Source organism: Dipodomys merriami, unplaced genomic scaffold (genome assembly GCF_024711535.1).
Source record: "Dipodomys merriami isolate MVZ:Mamm:240054 unplaced genomic scaffold, mDipMer1.0.p SCAF_55, whole genome shotgun sequence".
NCBI lineage: Eukaryota > Metazoa > Chordata > Mammalia > Rodentia > Heteromyidae > Dipodomys > Dipodomys merriami.
The window spans coordinates 1,966,080-1,978,863 of record NW_027206124.1 but is presented as its reverse complement, the minus strand read 5'-3'; the positions used below and the strand labels follow the sequence as shown (position 1 = coordinate 1,978,863).

Genomic DNA, 12,784 nt, shown 5'->3' with positions numbered 1-12,784 from the left:
CTCATATCTCAGTCTCCTCAGTAGCTAGGATTACAGGTATGAGTCTCCAGTGCTGGGCTTCATTTGGATTTTTAATGAAACACAATAAAATAAAGTTTTGTAATTCCTATTCCAGTAGTGTATCTATGAATATACTGCACGTATTTACATCTAATAGATGACAAACGCATTTTCTTTAAACTAAGAGTCACAGTGAAAAGTTGCTAAACCGCTGCCTAGGGGCCAGTTCAACCTGTTTCCCTACAGCTCAACCCTGCAGTCAGATGCCTGGAACTCCAGGCCCAGCTCCCACCCCTCTCTTCCCTCATGCACACACTGAACTCAGTCCTACTTATAATCAGTTTTCCTTTCTGGTAATATAAAACATTTGGGCTGGATGCTGGTGCTCACACTGTAATCCTACTTATTCAGGTGACTGAGATCTGAGGATCATGGCTCAAAGCCAGCTCAGGCAGAAAAGTCTGTAAGACTTATCTCCACTAAAATTCAAGTGGTAGAGGGCTAGCCTTGAACAAAAAGAAGCTTGGTGATAGAGACCAGGCCTTGAGTTCAACCAAGGACTGGTACAGACACAAAAAAAATGGGCGGCTGGAAGTGGTAGAACTTGTCTAGCATGTGCAGATCCTGGATTCAATCACCAGAATTTTTTTTTCTTTGATTGGTCATAGGGCTTGAACTCTGGGCCTGGGCCCTGTCCCTGAGCTCTTCAGCTCAAGGCTAGTACTCTACCACTTGAGCCACAGCACCACTTTTGTGTATTGGTGCTGAAGAATCAAACCCGGGGCTTCATGCATGCTAGGCAAGCACTCTACCACTAAGCCACATTCCCAGGCCCATAATTTTTTTTTAAATTATGTGATCAGGGTGCAGGTGGCTCATGCCTGTACTCCTAGCTACTCAGGAGGCTGAGATCTGAGGATTATCGTGTGAAGCCAACAGAGGCGGACAAATGCCCTCTTATCTTCAGTGAACCAGCAAAAATCTGGAAGTGGAGGTGTGTCTCCAAGAGTTGAGTGCCAGCCTTGAGCCAAAAAAGCTAAGTGAGAGTCTGAGATCCCGAGTTCAAGCCCCAGTACTGGCACACACAGGCACAAAAATTCAGGAGCAGGTTTATTCCCCCTCACCAAGCCTTAGTTTGCCCCACAGTAAAGCAAGGAGCCAGGTGTTCTGACACGGCGAAAGCTGGCACACAGCAGGTGCCGGACCAAGCAATCTCCCTCCCTGCTTCTGGAGTGGCAGGAACCCATCCCGTCAGCCCCACCTCCTCCACCACCGCCTCCCCACGGCTTCCACCCCCACCCCCACTCACCGGAAGCAGTGGCGGTGGTAGAGCCTGCCCTCTGCCAGGTACCGCTGCACCAGGTGCGCACGTGCTTCCCGCAGGCCATGCATGTGCTGCTGGGGACCCGGTGGAGGCCCTGCTCCGCCAAGCTGCCCGAGAGCTCCTCACCCTGCAGAGGGATGGGGGTGGGGCGAGGTTGTCAGTCACCAGCTGTGCTCTCTAACCTCCCTCCCCCTTATGCACACGTGAAAAGATCAGAGAGTCAGAGGTCAGGAGGCTGTCACCATGTTCCAGAGGAAGCCAGAACCCAGAAATGAGTAGGACTCGATCTAGACTCCCCGAGTCAGGATAGAAACAAAAACAAAGAACAAAAGACAAAAAAACAGACTTCTAAGCCAAGCACCAGTGCCACACACCTGTAATCCCAACTACTCAGGAGGCTGAGATCTGAGGATCACAGCTTAAAGCCAGCCGAGGCAGAAAAGTCCCCATGAAATATGTATCTATAATTAACCACTCAAACACCAGAAGTGGAGCTGTGACTCAAAATGGTAGAACGCGGGCTAGGAAGGTGGCTCAGTGGTAGAGTGCTTGCCTCACATGCATGAGAAGACCCTGGGTTCAATCCTCAGCACCACATAAATAGAAAAAGCTGGAAGTGGTGCTGTGGCTCAAATGCTAGAGTGCTAGCCTTGAGCAAAAGAGCTCAGGGACAGCTCCCAGACCCTGAATTCAAGCCCCATGAGAAGCAAAACAAAAACCAGACTTTCTATAAGCTGGACCTGGTAACTCACACTTCTAATCCTAGCTACTCAGGAGGCTGAGATCTGAGGATCATAATTCAAATCCAACCTGGGCAGATAAGCCTATGAGACTCTTATCTCTAATGAGCTTCCAAAAAGTTGGAAGTAGAGATGAGGTTCAAGTGCAAAAAGAAGCTTAGGGACAGAGCCCAGGACTGGTGTGTGTGCATGCATGCACACACACACACCCCTTTGGGGGCGGGGGGGGAGGTCTCTGCCCTTAGGAAAGGCTATGGTCACTCCCAGTGGCTCCTCCTTTGGGGTGGCCACCAGACAGTCCCTGTGGGGCTCATTCCTCCTGGCTCCCCTCACCTGTGCTCCCCCCCCCCGCAACTGCTCTTCCAGAGCTGCAGTTGAACCCCAGCTGTGGGATCTGAAGCACATGGCCACCCCTGGCCCCGACCCGTTAGATGGTCTCGAAGCACCCCAGCTGGCGGCCCCAGCCCACACAGCCTCCCTGTGCCTGGCTCTCTAGAGCATGGGAAAATAAGATGTCCTTAGACAGGTGACTGGCAGGGTGGCCTCCACTTCACGCTAGGCCCAGATCCCAGCCTCCCATCCTCCAGATTACTAGGAGGTCTAGACAGAACCGGGCTCAGTGGTCTGCAGTTCTGCCTCAACTGGAAGCAGGGGGAGAAGGCCAATCAGCCTGCCCTCCCTCCCCATCCCAGAGCTGCCAAAGCCCTGGACTCAGCCTACAGCATGCAAGTGGCAGCCTGTCCCATGCCACCACACACACACACACACACACACACACACACACACACACACACTGCCCACAACCCAACTTCCTCCCATGACAGTTACCACAAAGACAGTCGTCCCCAACCAACTTCTCCACTCCAGGCATCTGCCTACCTGAGCATCACCTTCTGGTTCCACAGCGGTGGGTGCCATCGGTGGGGAAGAGGGTGAGGATGGCAGGTCCTTTCTGGGTGGCGAGACACCAGCTGCCATGAGACAGGAAAGGTCCTGAGGCAGTCAGAGATCCTAGAGCCCAGGAGGCCCCAACCCGCCGTCTGCGGCCGTGGCCTCTGGGCAGCACACCTGATGCCACTGCAAAAAGCAGGCTTCCCCATCACAGACCAGAGGACACCCTCACTTTATTTTTTCTTATTTTACGTCGGTGCCAGTACTGGAGCTTGAACCCAGAGCCTGAACACTGTCCCTTAGCTTTTGGCTCAAGGCTGGTATTCTACCACTTGGGCCACAGCTCCATTTCTGGCTTTTTGGCGGTTCATTGGAGATAAGAGTCTCTTGGTCCTTTTCCTGCTCAGGCTTGTTGTCTTCACATCGTGATCCTTCTATCTCAGCATCCTGAGTAGCTAGGACTACAGGCATGAGCCACTGGTGCCAGGGCTGGCATCTTCACTTTCAAACCACATTCTGAAGATAAGCCACTGAATCTGCTGAACCTCCAGAAAGGAAGCCAGAAGTCGCTACTGCACTGGGTCATTATAAACATCAATGTCACAGGAGAGGCCAGTTTCCCAGCATGCACAGGGTGAGCGGCATCCGCTCACCAGGTTAGGGGTTAAGAAAGAAAAGCACAGGAGGCTGACCTGAAGGCTGGGGAAAATGACCTGTTCCAGGTGAGCAGAAGTGGCCCAGAACCCTGCCTGTACCCCTGATCAGAGAAAGCCCACCCCCCAGCCCACCCGGGGCTCCTCTCAGACCATCACCTTCCTCTTCAGCAAGTATTAAACAAAGCACTTGCTCTCCACCCAAGAAAAACAAAACTCCAAATTCCAGAGAATGGCATTCCCACCCAGCTCCTTGTAAAACAAGAGAAGTTCCTCACTGTGATCTACTCTAGCAAGAACCAGACTTCATGTACTCTAGCAAGAACCAGACTTCAGAGCCAGGAGCTGGTGGCTCACGCCTGTAATCCTTGCTACTCAGGAGGCTGAGATCTGAGGATCGAGGTTCAAAGCCAGCCCGGGCAGGAAAGTCTGTGAAACTCTTATCTCCAAAAAAAATTACCAGAAAACCAGAAGTGGCACTGTATCTCTAGCGGTAGAGTGCTAACCTTGAGCTGAAGAGCTGAGGGACAGCGCCCAGGCCTAGAGGTCAAGCCCCATGACCACCACCACCAACAACAACAAAAAGAACCAGACTTCATTTCCATCTACTCATATAGCCTGAAATCATTCAGTGGATTAGCACCCACGCTTACACAAGACAAAAAAATCCAGGACTGGGAAGGTAGCTTAGTGGTAGAGTGTTTGCCTAGCATGCTTGAAGCCCTGGGTTCAATTCCTCAGTACCACATAAAAAGTACACAATACCTTCAATACCTCAGTATCACATAAAACAGAAAAAGCCAGAAGTAGCACTGTGGCTCACGTGGTAGAGTGCTAGTCTTGAGCAAAAGAAGCTCAGGAACTGTGCTCTGGCCCTGAGTTCAAGCCCCAGGATTGGCAAAAACAAAAAACTGAACCAAAACAAAACTAGGTACTGGTGGCTCACACCTGTAATCCTAGCTATTCAGGAGGCTGAGATCTGAAGATGGTGGTTCAAATCTCAGACAGAAAGTCCCTGAGACTCTTATCTCCAATCAACCAGTAAAACTGGAAGTGGAGGCGTGGCTCAAGTGACAGAATGCCAGCCACTAGTGAAAAAAGCCAAAGAAAGTGAAGCCCTGAATTTAAGCCTTTGTACTAGCATAAACATAAACAAATCAAACAGAAGTGCAGCTATCTGCAGTGTGGCATATGTTACGTGCTGTATGGGGAAGAAATGTGTGAGTTCTTGGAGTGGAACAGGAAATGTATTTCTCACTGTGAGTCATGCTAGAAATCCCAGCAGTCTAGGCAAGTCCCTACAAGATTTTCCCACTGGGACAACACCCCCTCCCGCTTCCTCATCTCTTCTCAGCAGCACACAACCCCTACCACCCCTAGCCTGCAACATTCTATCTCAGATCTTCTCAAGGCTGCCTGGGTGGCCCCTCCCCATCCTTGTCTAAAGACTCAGTCCAAATAGCATCTTCTCAGAAGCCCTCCCTTGTCACCCATCTGAGATCTGAGGATGGGTGGTTTGAAGCAGTTGCTTAGTTCAATGCTAGAGGCTCACACCTATAATCCTAGCTACTCAAGAGGCTGAGATTTGAGGCTCACCATTCAAAGCCAGCTCAAGCAGCAAAGTGTGAGAGTATCTCCAGTTAACTACACACACACACACACACACACACACACACACACACACACACACACAGCTGAAATAGAGGTGTGTCTGAATTAGTAGAGTACTAGTCATAAGCAAAACCACTAAGGGGCAGTGCCGAGGCCCTGAGTTCTAGCCCAGTACTGGCACAAAGGAAGAAGAGAGGAGAGGAAAGAAGAAGGGAAAAGAGAGGAGGGGAGGGGAGAAAGGGGGAATGCAGAGGAATGCAGAGGAGAGCAGAGGAGAGCAGAGGGAGCTGGGAATGTGGCTTAGTGGTAGAGTGCTTGCCTAGCATGCATGAAGCCCTGGGTTCCATTCCTCAGTACCACATACACAGAAAAAGCAGGAAGCGGCGCTGTGGCTCAAGTGGTAGAACGCTAGCCTTGAGCAAAAGAAGCTCAGGAACAGTGCCCAGGCCCTGAGTTCAAGCCCCAGGACTGGCAAAAAAGAAAGAAGAAAGTTGGGCTAGCATGGTCCACATAGAGAATAGAGGCAGGAAGGAGAAGGGAAAAAGTGAAATCTGGAACCCTCAGGCAGCAGGTCTCATTTAAGAATATCCTAGCTCCCCCTGCCCAAATTCTCTGCTGCGTGTTCTTAGTGCCTTGCTTCCCTCTCTGGGCCCACTTTTACCCTTTAAGAAAGGGAGGCCCAGCTGCCCCAGGAGAGGGTTCTGCCCAGGGACAAGCAGCAGCCTCACAAGCAGAAGCAGCCTGACACCGAACCCCACACTCTGTGTTCCCCAGGCACTTGGTTTGCAGGCCTTGAGGTGAAAACAGCCCATGGAAGGGGCCATGATCTTCGGGAAGAAAACGCTCAGGGAGGTGTCTCCCCATAGGAAGTGCAGGGAGGTGAACTCAGAGCGGATGAGCTCACCCTGCCTTACCTCCTGACTTCATTGTGTCCATTTTCTGGTTTCTGTGTTTGATGCCCCTGGCTGTGACCCCCGGCCCTGCAAGCGCTGTCTTAATGAATATCTGAACAAGCGAATGAAGGATGGGCTGCCTTCCCGGCTGTGTGTTTGCAGCCTTGCACATGCGCGCACGGCAAAGCTGGGTCCCCCTCACCTTGGCCAGGGCTGGTGAAGTGGTTATAGTACTGGGACACGTAGGTCATGATGCTGAGGCAGTCGGGGACGCGCATGGAGACCATGTCACTGGGGTCCAGGAGAGCAGGGATCCCCAGCTCCTTCTCCGCCACTTCAAAAGCCTGGGGTGGGGCAGGTGTTGGGGTGGGGGGGCAGGTACAGTCATGGCAGGGAGAGGAAAACACAGGGGAGGCTGTGTGAATGGCCACCTCTCAGCTAGGCTGGGCTGGGATGAGGTGACAGGGGCTCCCCTCAGCTTGAGTACCACCAAAGCCCCACAGATGGCCTGGAGAAAGGAGAGCCTTTGGAAGCGGGAGGAGGGGGGGAGGGGAGGAGGGGAGGAGGGGAGGAGGGGGAGGAGAAAGGGCAGGAAGAGCCTTCCACATGCAAGGCCATGCAAGTCCCCTGTCCCCCAAACACATGTGCGTGGGCATGCACACAGTCTCAGGAGCTTGATTCTGTCTGGGAACTCACCAAACGGTTATTCTCGAAGACATTGTCCTTGGAAAGTGAGTCAAAGTCTCTGCAAGAAGCAGGGAGGAAGAGGTCAAAAAAAGGAAATGATTGCTAGGTGCCAGCTGCTCACGCCTGTAATCCTAGCTACTCAGGAGGCTGAGATCTGAGGATGGTGGTTTGAGGCCAGCCTGGGGAAAGGAAAGTCTGTGTGACCCTTTCTCTTCAATTAACCACTCAAAAAAGCCAGAAGTAGAGCTGTGGCTCAAGTGGCAGAGTACTAGCTTTGAGCAAAAAAGCTCAGCAACAGCGCCCAGGCCCTGAGTTCAAGCCCTAGATCAGAAAAATAAAAAATAAAAGAAGGAAAAAGAAAGGAGGTGACAGGTAGAAGTTGAAGACAGAAGGCAGCAGTTGGACTTTTCCTGGCCAGTGTCAGATTCAGCTCAGCAGAGCTGAGGTTCCTGGAGAGAAAACTGAGGCAGCAAGCCCATGCTAATAGAGCTAGAACAGAAGAGTGAGCTCTCTGCCTCCCAAGCCCCAGAGGACAAGACATCACCTAGAAGCTGGGGAGTGGTGTCAGATCCCTTCCCTTCCCTTCCAGCCTCTTCCTCTAGTGACCATATCCTGGTCAATTGCAATGATGCAACCAAGGCCAGGAGTTCCACCTGTGGACCACTGGTGTCACACTCAGCCCAGGGCTGAGCCTGTATTTTCAGAAAAATTCTATTTGGCAGGTTTTTTACTCACTCTACAGATGGGGAAACTGAGGCTGAGAGAGAGGAAGCCACCCAGGCCTGGGTTTCTATACTTCTGACAGTCACACTCCCATAAACCACAGCAACTCTGAGTGCACCCCCCAGCCCAGCCCAGCCTCAGGACAAGTGGTTTTTTCCTTTCCTTTTCTTTCTTTTTTTTTTTTTTGTCAGTCATGGGGCCTGAACTCTGAGCACTGTCCCTCTTCAACTCAAGGCTAGCACTCTACCACTTGGGCCACAGTGTCACTTCTGGTTTTCTGGTGGTTTATTGGAGATAAGAGTTTCATGACCTTTCCTGCCCGGGCTGGCTTTGAACCTCGATCCTCAGATCTCAGCCTCCTGAGTAGCTAGGATTACAAGCGTGAGCCACCAGCGAGTGGTTTTTTCTTAATGAATCGAAGTCTGAACTTCTGGTCCATCCTCCTGTGCAGTTGGGTTACTCCTGGGAACCCCTTGGGACCAGCTTCCGTGAAGGGATCAGTGGCAGGGTTTTCACAGTTTCTAAGTTGGGACAGGTGAGACACGGCAGGACCTGCTGTGGTAGGGGCAGCTGGCAGGCCTGCTGCTTTATTTAGCCCCCTTCACCCTCCCTGCAGTGGGGCCGAGAGCAGCCCAGCTACAGCCTCCTAAGCGCACAGGCATTCGCTTCCTTCTATGGTGAAAAACTGCAGCCCAGACAGCCAGACAGGTGAATGCCAGATGAGGACAGCCTCCTATGGCCTGGATTCCAGGCCTGCTGTCCCAAGCTGGGCTGTGTGACTATGGATGGACCTTCTCCAGCCTCTATTTCCCCATATGCAAACTGCAAAGAACAAGGACCCCAATTCCCAGGCCTCCTAGAGACTCAGAGCAGGAGAGCACACCCACCTCCCCACCCCAGCACTTGCCAGGCTCTTGTGCATCCCATGGACCCTGGACAGAGGGAGGGCAATGTGGAGTCTGCAGAATCATAGCAGCTCCAGACCTCCTTAAGCCACGTGTGGCCAGGACCCTTGACTCCCTCAAGGACTACCTCCCTGCCTAACAGTGGGCCTCAGCAAAGACGCCACCCTGTGTGTCTCAGTCTCAGTCTATGCCAGGGACCATCAGCCCCAGCGTAGACTGATTCCAAGACCAAGTGACACAAAAGCCACCCCGCCATTTATTTACATCTCCTCCACAGAGGTCACAGTAAGACCTACATTTGTCCCCCCCCTTCCCGTAACTCCCAAACTCTACACTCTTCCTAGTACTTAGGGAACACTGCATAAATGTTTGTTGAATGAGTAACGGGTGAACACTGGTTAAACTAACTCCCCCACCCCCTCCAAGCAGGATACTGCACTGTTCCCCCCCGACTCCTCTCCCCACCCATCTCTGCCCCTTATGAACAGCTGGGTAACGGAGATCTTTTCAGAAGCCTGGAAAGTTCCATTTGGCTCTAGGAGAGATGAAAGAACAAAAAGGAAATGCACAGGGTCCCTTGGCCTCTAGGGAACTCAGCGATGCGTGTGAGGGAGCTGCAGGAGCCTGACTGGCACCTAGGCAGGGCACAAGGCCCCAGACACAAAGTACAAGATAGCTATGACTCTCACCCCAGCCCTATCCCTCAGGGAGGCCTGTCCCTTACATAGATTGCTTGCCTAGCATATATGAGGTCCTAGTTTCAATCCCCAGCAATAATAATAATAATAATAGCAGATATGGGCCTCTACCCATCACTGAGGCCTTCCCTATATACCTTTTGTGGGATCAGGGCCTTGGTTTCTCTCCTATGCAACTGGCTGGCTGCCCAAGCACTGGCCTTCCTGGCAAATGCCTAGTCTCAATTCTGGAAAAGTCCTGGAGGAGAAAAACCCTCCTCTCTACACGTTCCAAAGCTACATCCCTCTCCCCAGTCCACCCTCCCCCCCCAAAAAAAAACCCCACATGGCTCTGGGGCTCCTTAGTCTGCTGAAGAGGCCCCCAGCAAACCTGGCGCAGCCCTGCGTCCTGACTCTGGCTGTCTGCGGTGGCCCAGCCCCCAGCATTGGGCACACCTCAAGCCTTGCACTCAACTGGGGCTCAGGCCCAGCCCTTAGCTGACCTGACCCTAACTTTATCCTTGAAGACTGTGCTATTCCAGAGAGGGCTTCCATTGGGGAACTCAGACAGAGCACATGGGCTGTGTGGGAGTGTGTGTTGGGTTTTTGTGCTGCCGGCTGGTATCTCCATTACCAAGTACAATGTCCAACACACGGCAGCAACTTCCTAAATACTTGTTACATAAAATGAAGGAGTCAAACATTATCACCTCCTCCTACCACCCAAGAACACCTCTTAAGGTAGCTAATGTTAATTGCACGCTTACTATCTCATCTAACCCTCGAAACAAGCCTGTGGAGTAGGTCCTGCTATCCTACACCTATCTACATGCCTGGCAGGACCAACAATTTACCCAGAGACCCAAATCCAAATCCAGTAATCAGGCAGCCATGCCAAAAGACTTAGACCTACCACCCAGCTCAGCTTGAAAGATCCATCACTCGATGCCTGATGCCTGTCTCTTGCCTTAGCAACTATCCCAAGCCAAAACAGAAGACCTTTGGAGCCAGGGCTCCAACACAGGGTCAGGTCCTAGGCCCTTCTCCACCTCAAGCCCTGCTCCTGACTCCATGGTCCCGGCCGCTGGGCCTCCATTAGGAATGGCATGTGTTCTGTGGCAGACACTACTCCATGGCACCGAGTAACCCAGGAATGTGGGTACCTTCGAATCTTTGAGGAGATCCTTCAAAGCCCTCCTGTGGAAGGGCAGACACTGACGCAGGCCCTGCAGGGGTGGGCCGCAGGGAGGGGGCTGTGGACAAGAGCCCAGGACCAGGACTTTTTGTTTTTGCCAGTCCTGAGGCTTGAACTCAAGGCTTAGGCTCTGTGCCTGAGTCTTTCTGTGCTCAAGGCTAGCAGTCGACCACTTGAGCCACAGCACCACTTCCAGCTTTTTCTGTGTATGTGGTACTGAGGAATCGAACCCAGGGCTTCATGCATGGTAAGCAAGCATTCAACCACTAAGCCACATTCCCAGCTAAGGACCAGGACTTTTGTCTCGAACTTGCTACTGAGACCTGAAGCAAAAGGAATGGTAGGTACCAAATGAACATTCACTCATTGTTTTGAGTGAATGAATGAATGAATGAATGAATGGAAGAGGCTTTGAAGGCACAGAGAGATGAGATAGAAGCCCCGAGTCAGCTACTCTGGAGGTCTGAATACATTTTTCCATGAGAACCTAACTGCACAGCTCTAAGCAGGAAGGGGCCACTTCCCGGCATGGGACAGCCAGGGGATGGCTGTGTGTAAGTCCCGGGAGTCTTCCGCATTGCCCACCCTGGGGCCACACACCTGGGAAGGGGGGGTCCTAACTTCTAATTGAGGGGGAATGTGGTAGACCACCAGTGACCCAGCAATTATTCACTAAGCTAGGGTCTCCTTGGACCAAGGATCAGTGCCCCAGAGACAAGCTCCCCCTGCCAAATCAAAAGTAGGGTTCAGGGATGGAGGCATGGCTCAAGGGGTAGAGCACCAACTAAGCAAGCAAATCTAGCAAGAGCCAGTCCCCAAGTATTCACCTCTAATATCAGCAGGGGGGAAGGGGAAAAGAAGGAGGGGGGGGTCTGTGTCCTCATAGGGCATAAAGGTCCCACAGGGGACCAGCCAGCCCTCGGGCCTTATGGGAGCGGGGGAGGGACTTCCCTCCCCATCTGGGTTCTCAGGGAGTTTGACACGGAAAGGAGCTGAAAAGAAAGAAAGGGGGGAAAAAAGAACTAGATGTAATGGCCTACATTCCTATGGGAAACTCAGGAAATAGGGCTTTGAAGAGTCAGATGACTAGATAGCGTCCTGAGCGTGGAGGGAACCGGGCCGGGGCCGCAGGCCGGGGCCGGGGGCGCGGCAGGCCGGCCCGGGTACCAGCGCCCGGGCGCCTCCCCGGAGACACGGCCTCCCCTAGGTCTCCCTCACCGGGGTACACTTTTACAAAAGGTCGGCTGTGGGAGCTCCCCACACCAGCTCCAATCAGGGCCGATGAAGTCTATTTGGGGGTGGCTTATCCTCATCTCCTAGAGACCTATTTTGGGGTGCTGTGTCCAGAGCCCCTGTGTGAGCGTCGAGGGCGCCTGCCCGGGGCGCAGGGTCCCGGAGGGCGGGGCCGGGGAGGGGCGGGGCGGGGCTCGGGGACGCCCCCGCCGGGGGTCGGGGTCGGGTCGTCGTCGGGGGTCCCCGGGGTGGGGCGGCGCCCCCCCCCCCGCGTCACTGAGGGGGGCGGCGGCCCCGGCCCCCCCACCCCGCCCCCGCGCGCGCCCGCCGCCCGCCGCCGCCCCGGGACTCACAGCAGGTCGGGCCGGTGCCGGTGCAGGATGGCGCAGAAGGCCAGGCCGTCCCGGAAGGAGCCGCTCAGGTCGCGGACGTCCACGCCGCGGTAGCCCTCGCACTGGCGGCGACACCAGGCCAGCAGCGCGCCCCGCGGGCCCGCCATGGCCGGTGCGGGGGGTCCCGGCTGCGGGATCGGCTCGGCGATCGGCGGCGGGATCCGCTCCGGGATCGGCTCGGCTCGGCTCGCGCCGCCGCCGCCGCCGCGCCGGCCCGGTTTCCGGGCGCGGAGCTCGGGCGCCCACCGGCGGGCGGGGCGGGGCCTCGGTGTCCTCGCTGGGCTCCGGGCTCGGCTCCGCCGTCCCCGCCCGCCCGCCCGCCCGCCTGCCCCGACCTGCCCGAGCAGCCGCCGCCCGCGTGGCCCGGCCCCGCCGGCCGCCGCTTACTCACCGCGGCCCGCCGTCCTCCCTGTGGGCCGGCCGCGGGCGCCCGCCGCCTCCGTCCCCGCCCGGGGCCCGCCCGCGCCGCGGGGGAGCGGGGAGCCGGGGGAGGGGGCGGGCGCCCCACCCAACCGAGGCCCCGCCCCCAGCGCCGACACCCCCCCCCCCCCGCAGCACACACGCGGAAAAGGGCGCACCCCCATGGTCCCCCTCCTGGGCCATCCCCTTCGGAGTCCCGCTGAGAAGTGGGGACCACCCACTGTAAGCTAGCTCCTCCCGGGCCAGCCGGCCTCCTCCCGCCCCAGGGCCTGCGGCCCTCCAGGCTGGTCTCCAACCCACCCACTCCTGGCCTGAAACTTTGTTGGGGAAGTTCCCCAGCAGACCTCAGGGCACCCCCCCCACACACACACACACCTCACACACACACCTCACACACACACCTCACACACACACCTCCACCCTGCTCTCCCTGCAACGGC

The 12,784-nt window shown here is 54.9% G+C and overlaps 1 protein-coding gene across 1 annotated transcript in view; it reads right to left on the bottom strand.

Moving 5' to 3' along the window:
* Window positions 1-12,119, bottom strand: part of Micall1 (MICAL like 1) — a 29,141-nt gene extending 17,022 nt beyond the window's left edge. The window contains 6 exon segments of the mRNA XM_069999486.1: window positions 1,310-1,365; window positions 1,368-1,451; window positions 2,944-3,035; window positions 6,315-6,456; window positions 6,809-6,857; window positions 11,886-12,119. Coding sequence (XP_069855587.1) covers window positions 1,310-1,365; window positions 1,368-1,451; window positions 2,944-3,035; window positions 6,315-6,456; window positions 6,809-6,857; window positions 11,886-12,031 — 569 coding nt within the window. The 5' untranslated portion in view covers window positions 12,032-12,119.
* Window positions 12,120-12,784: the final 665 nt, after the last annotated feature.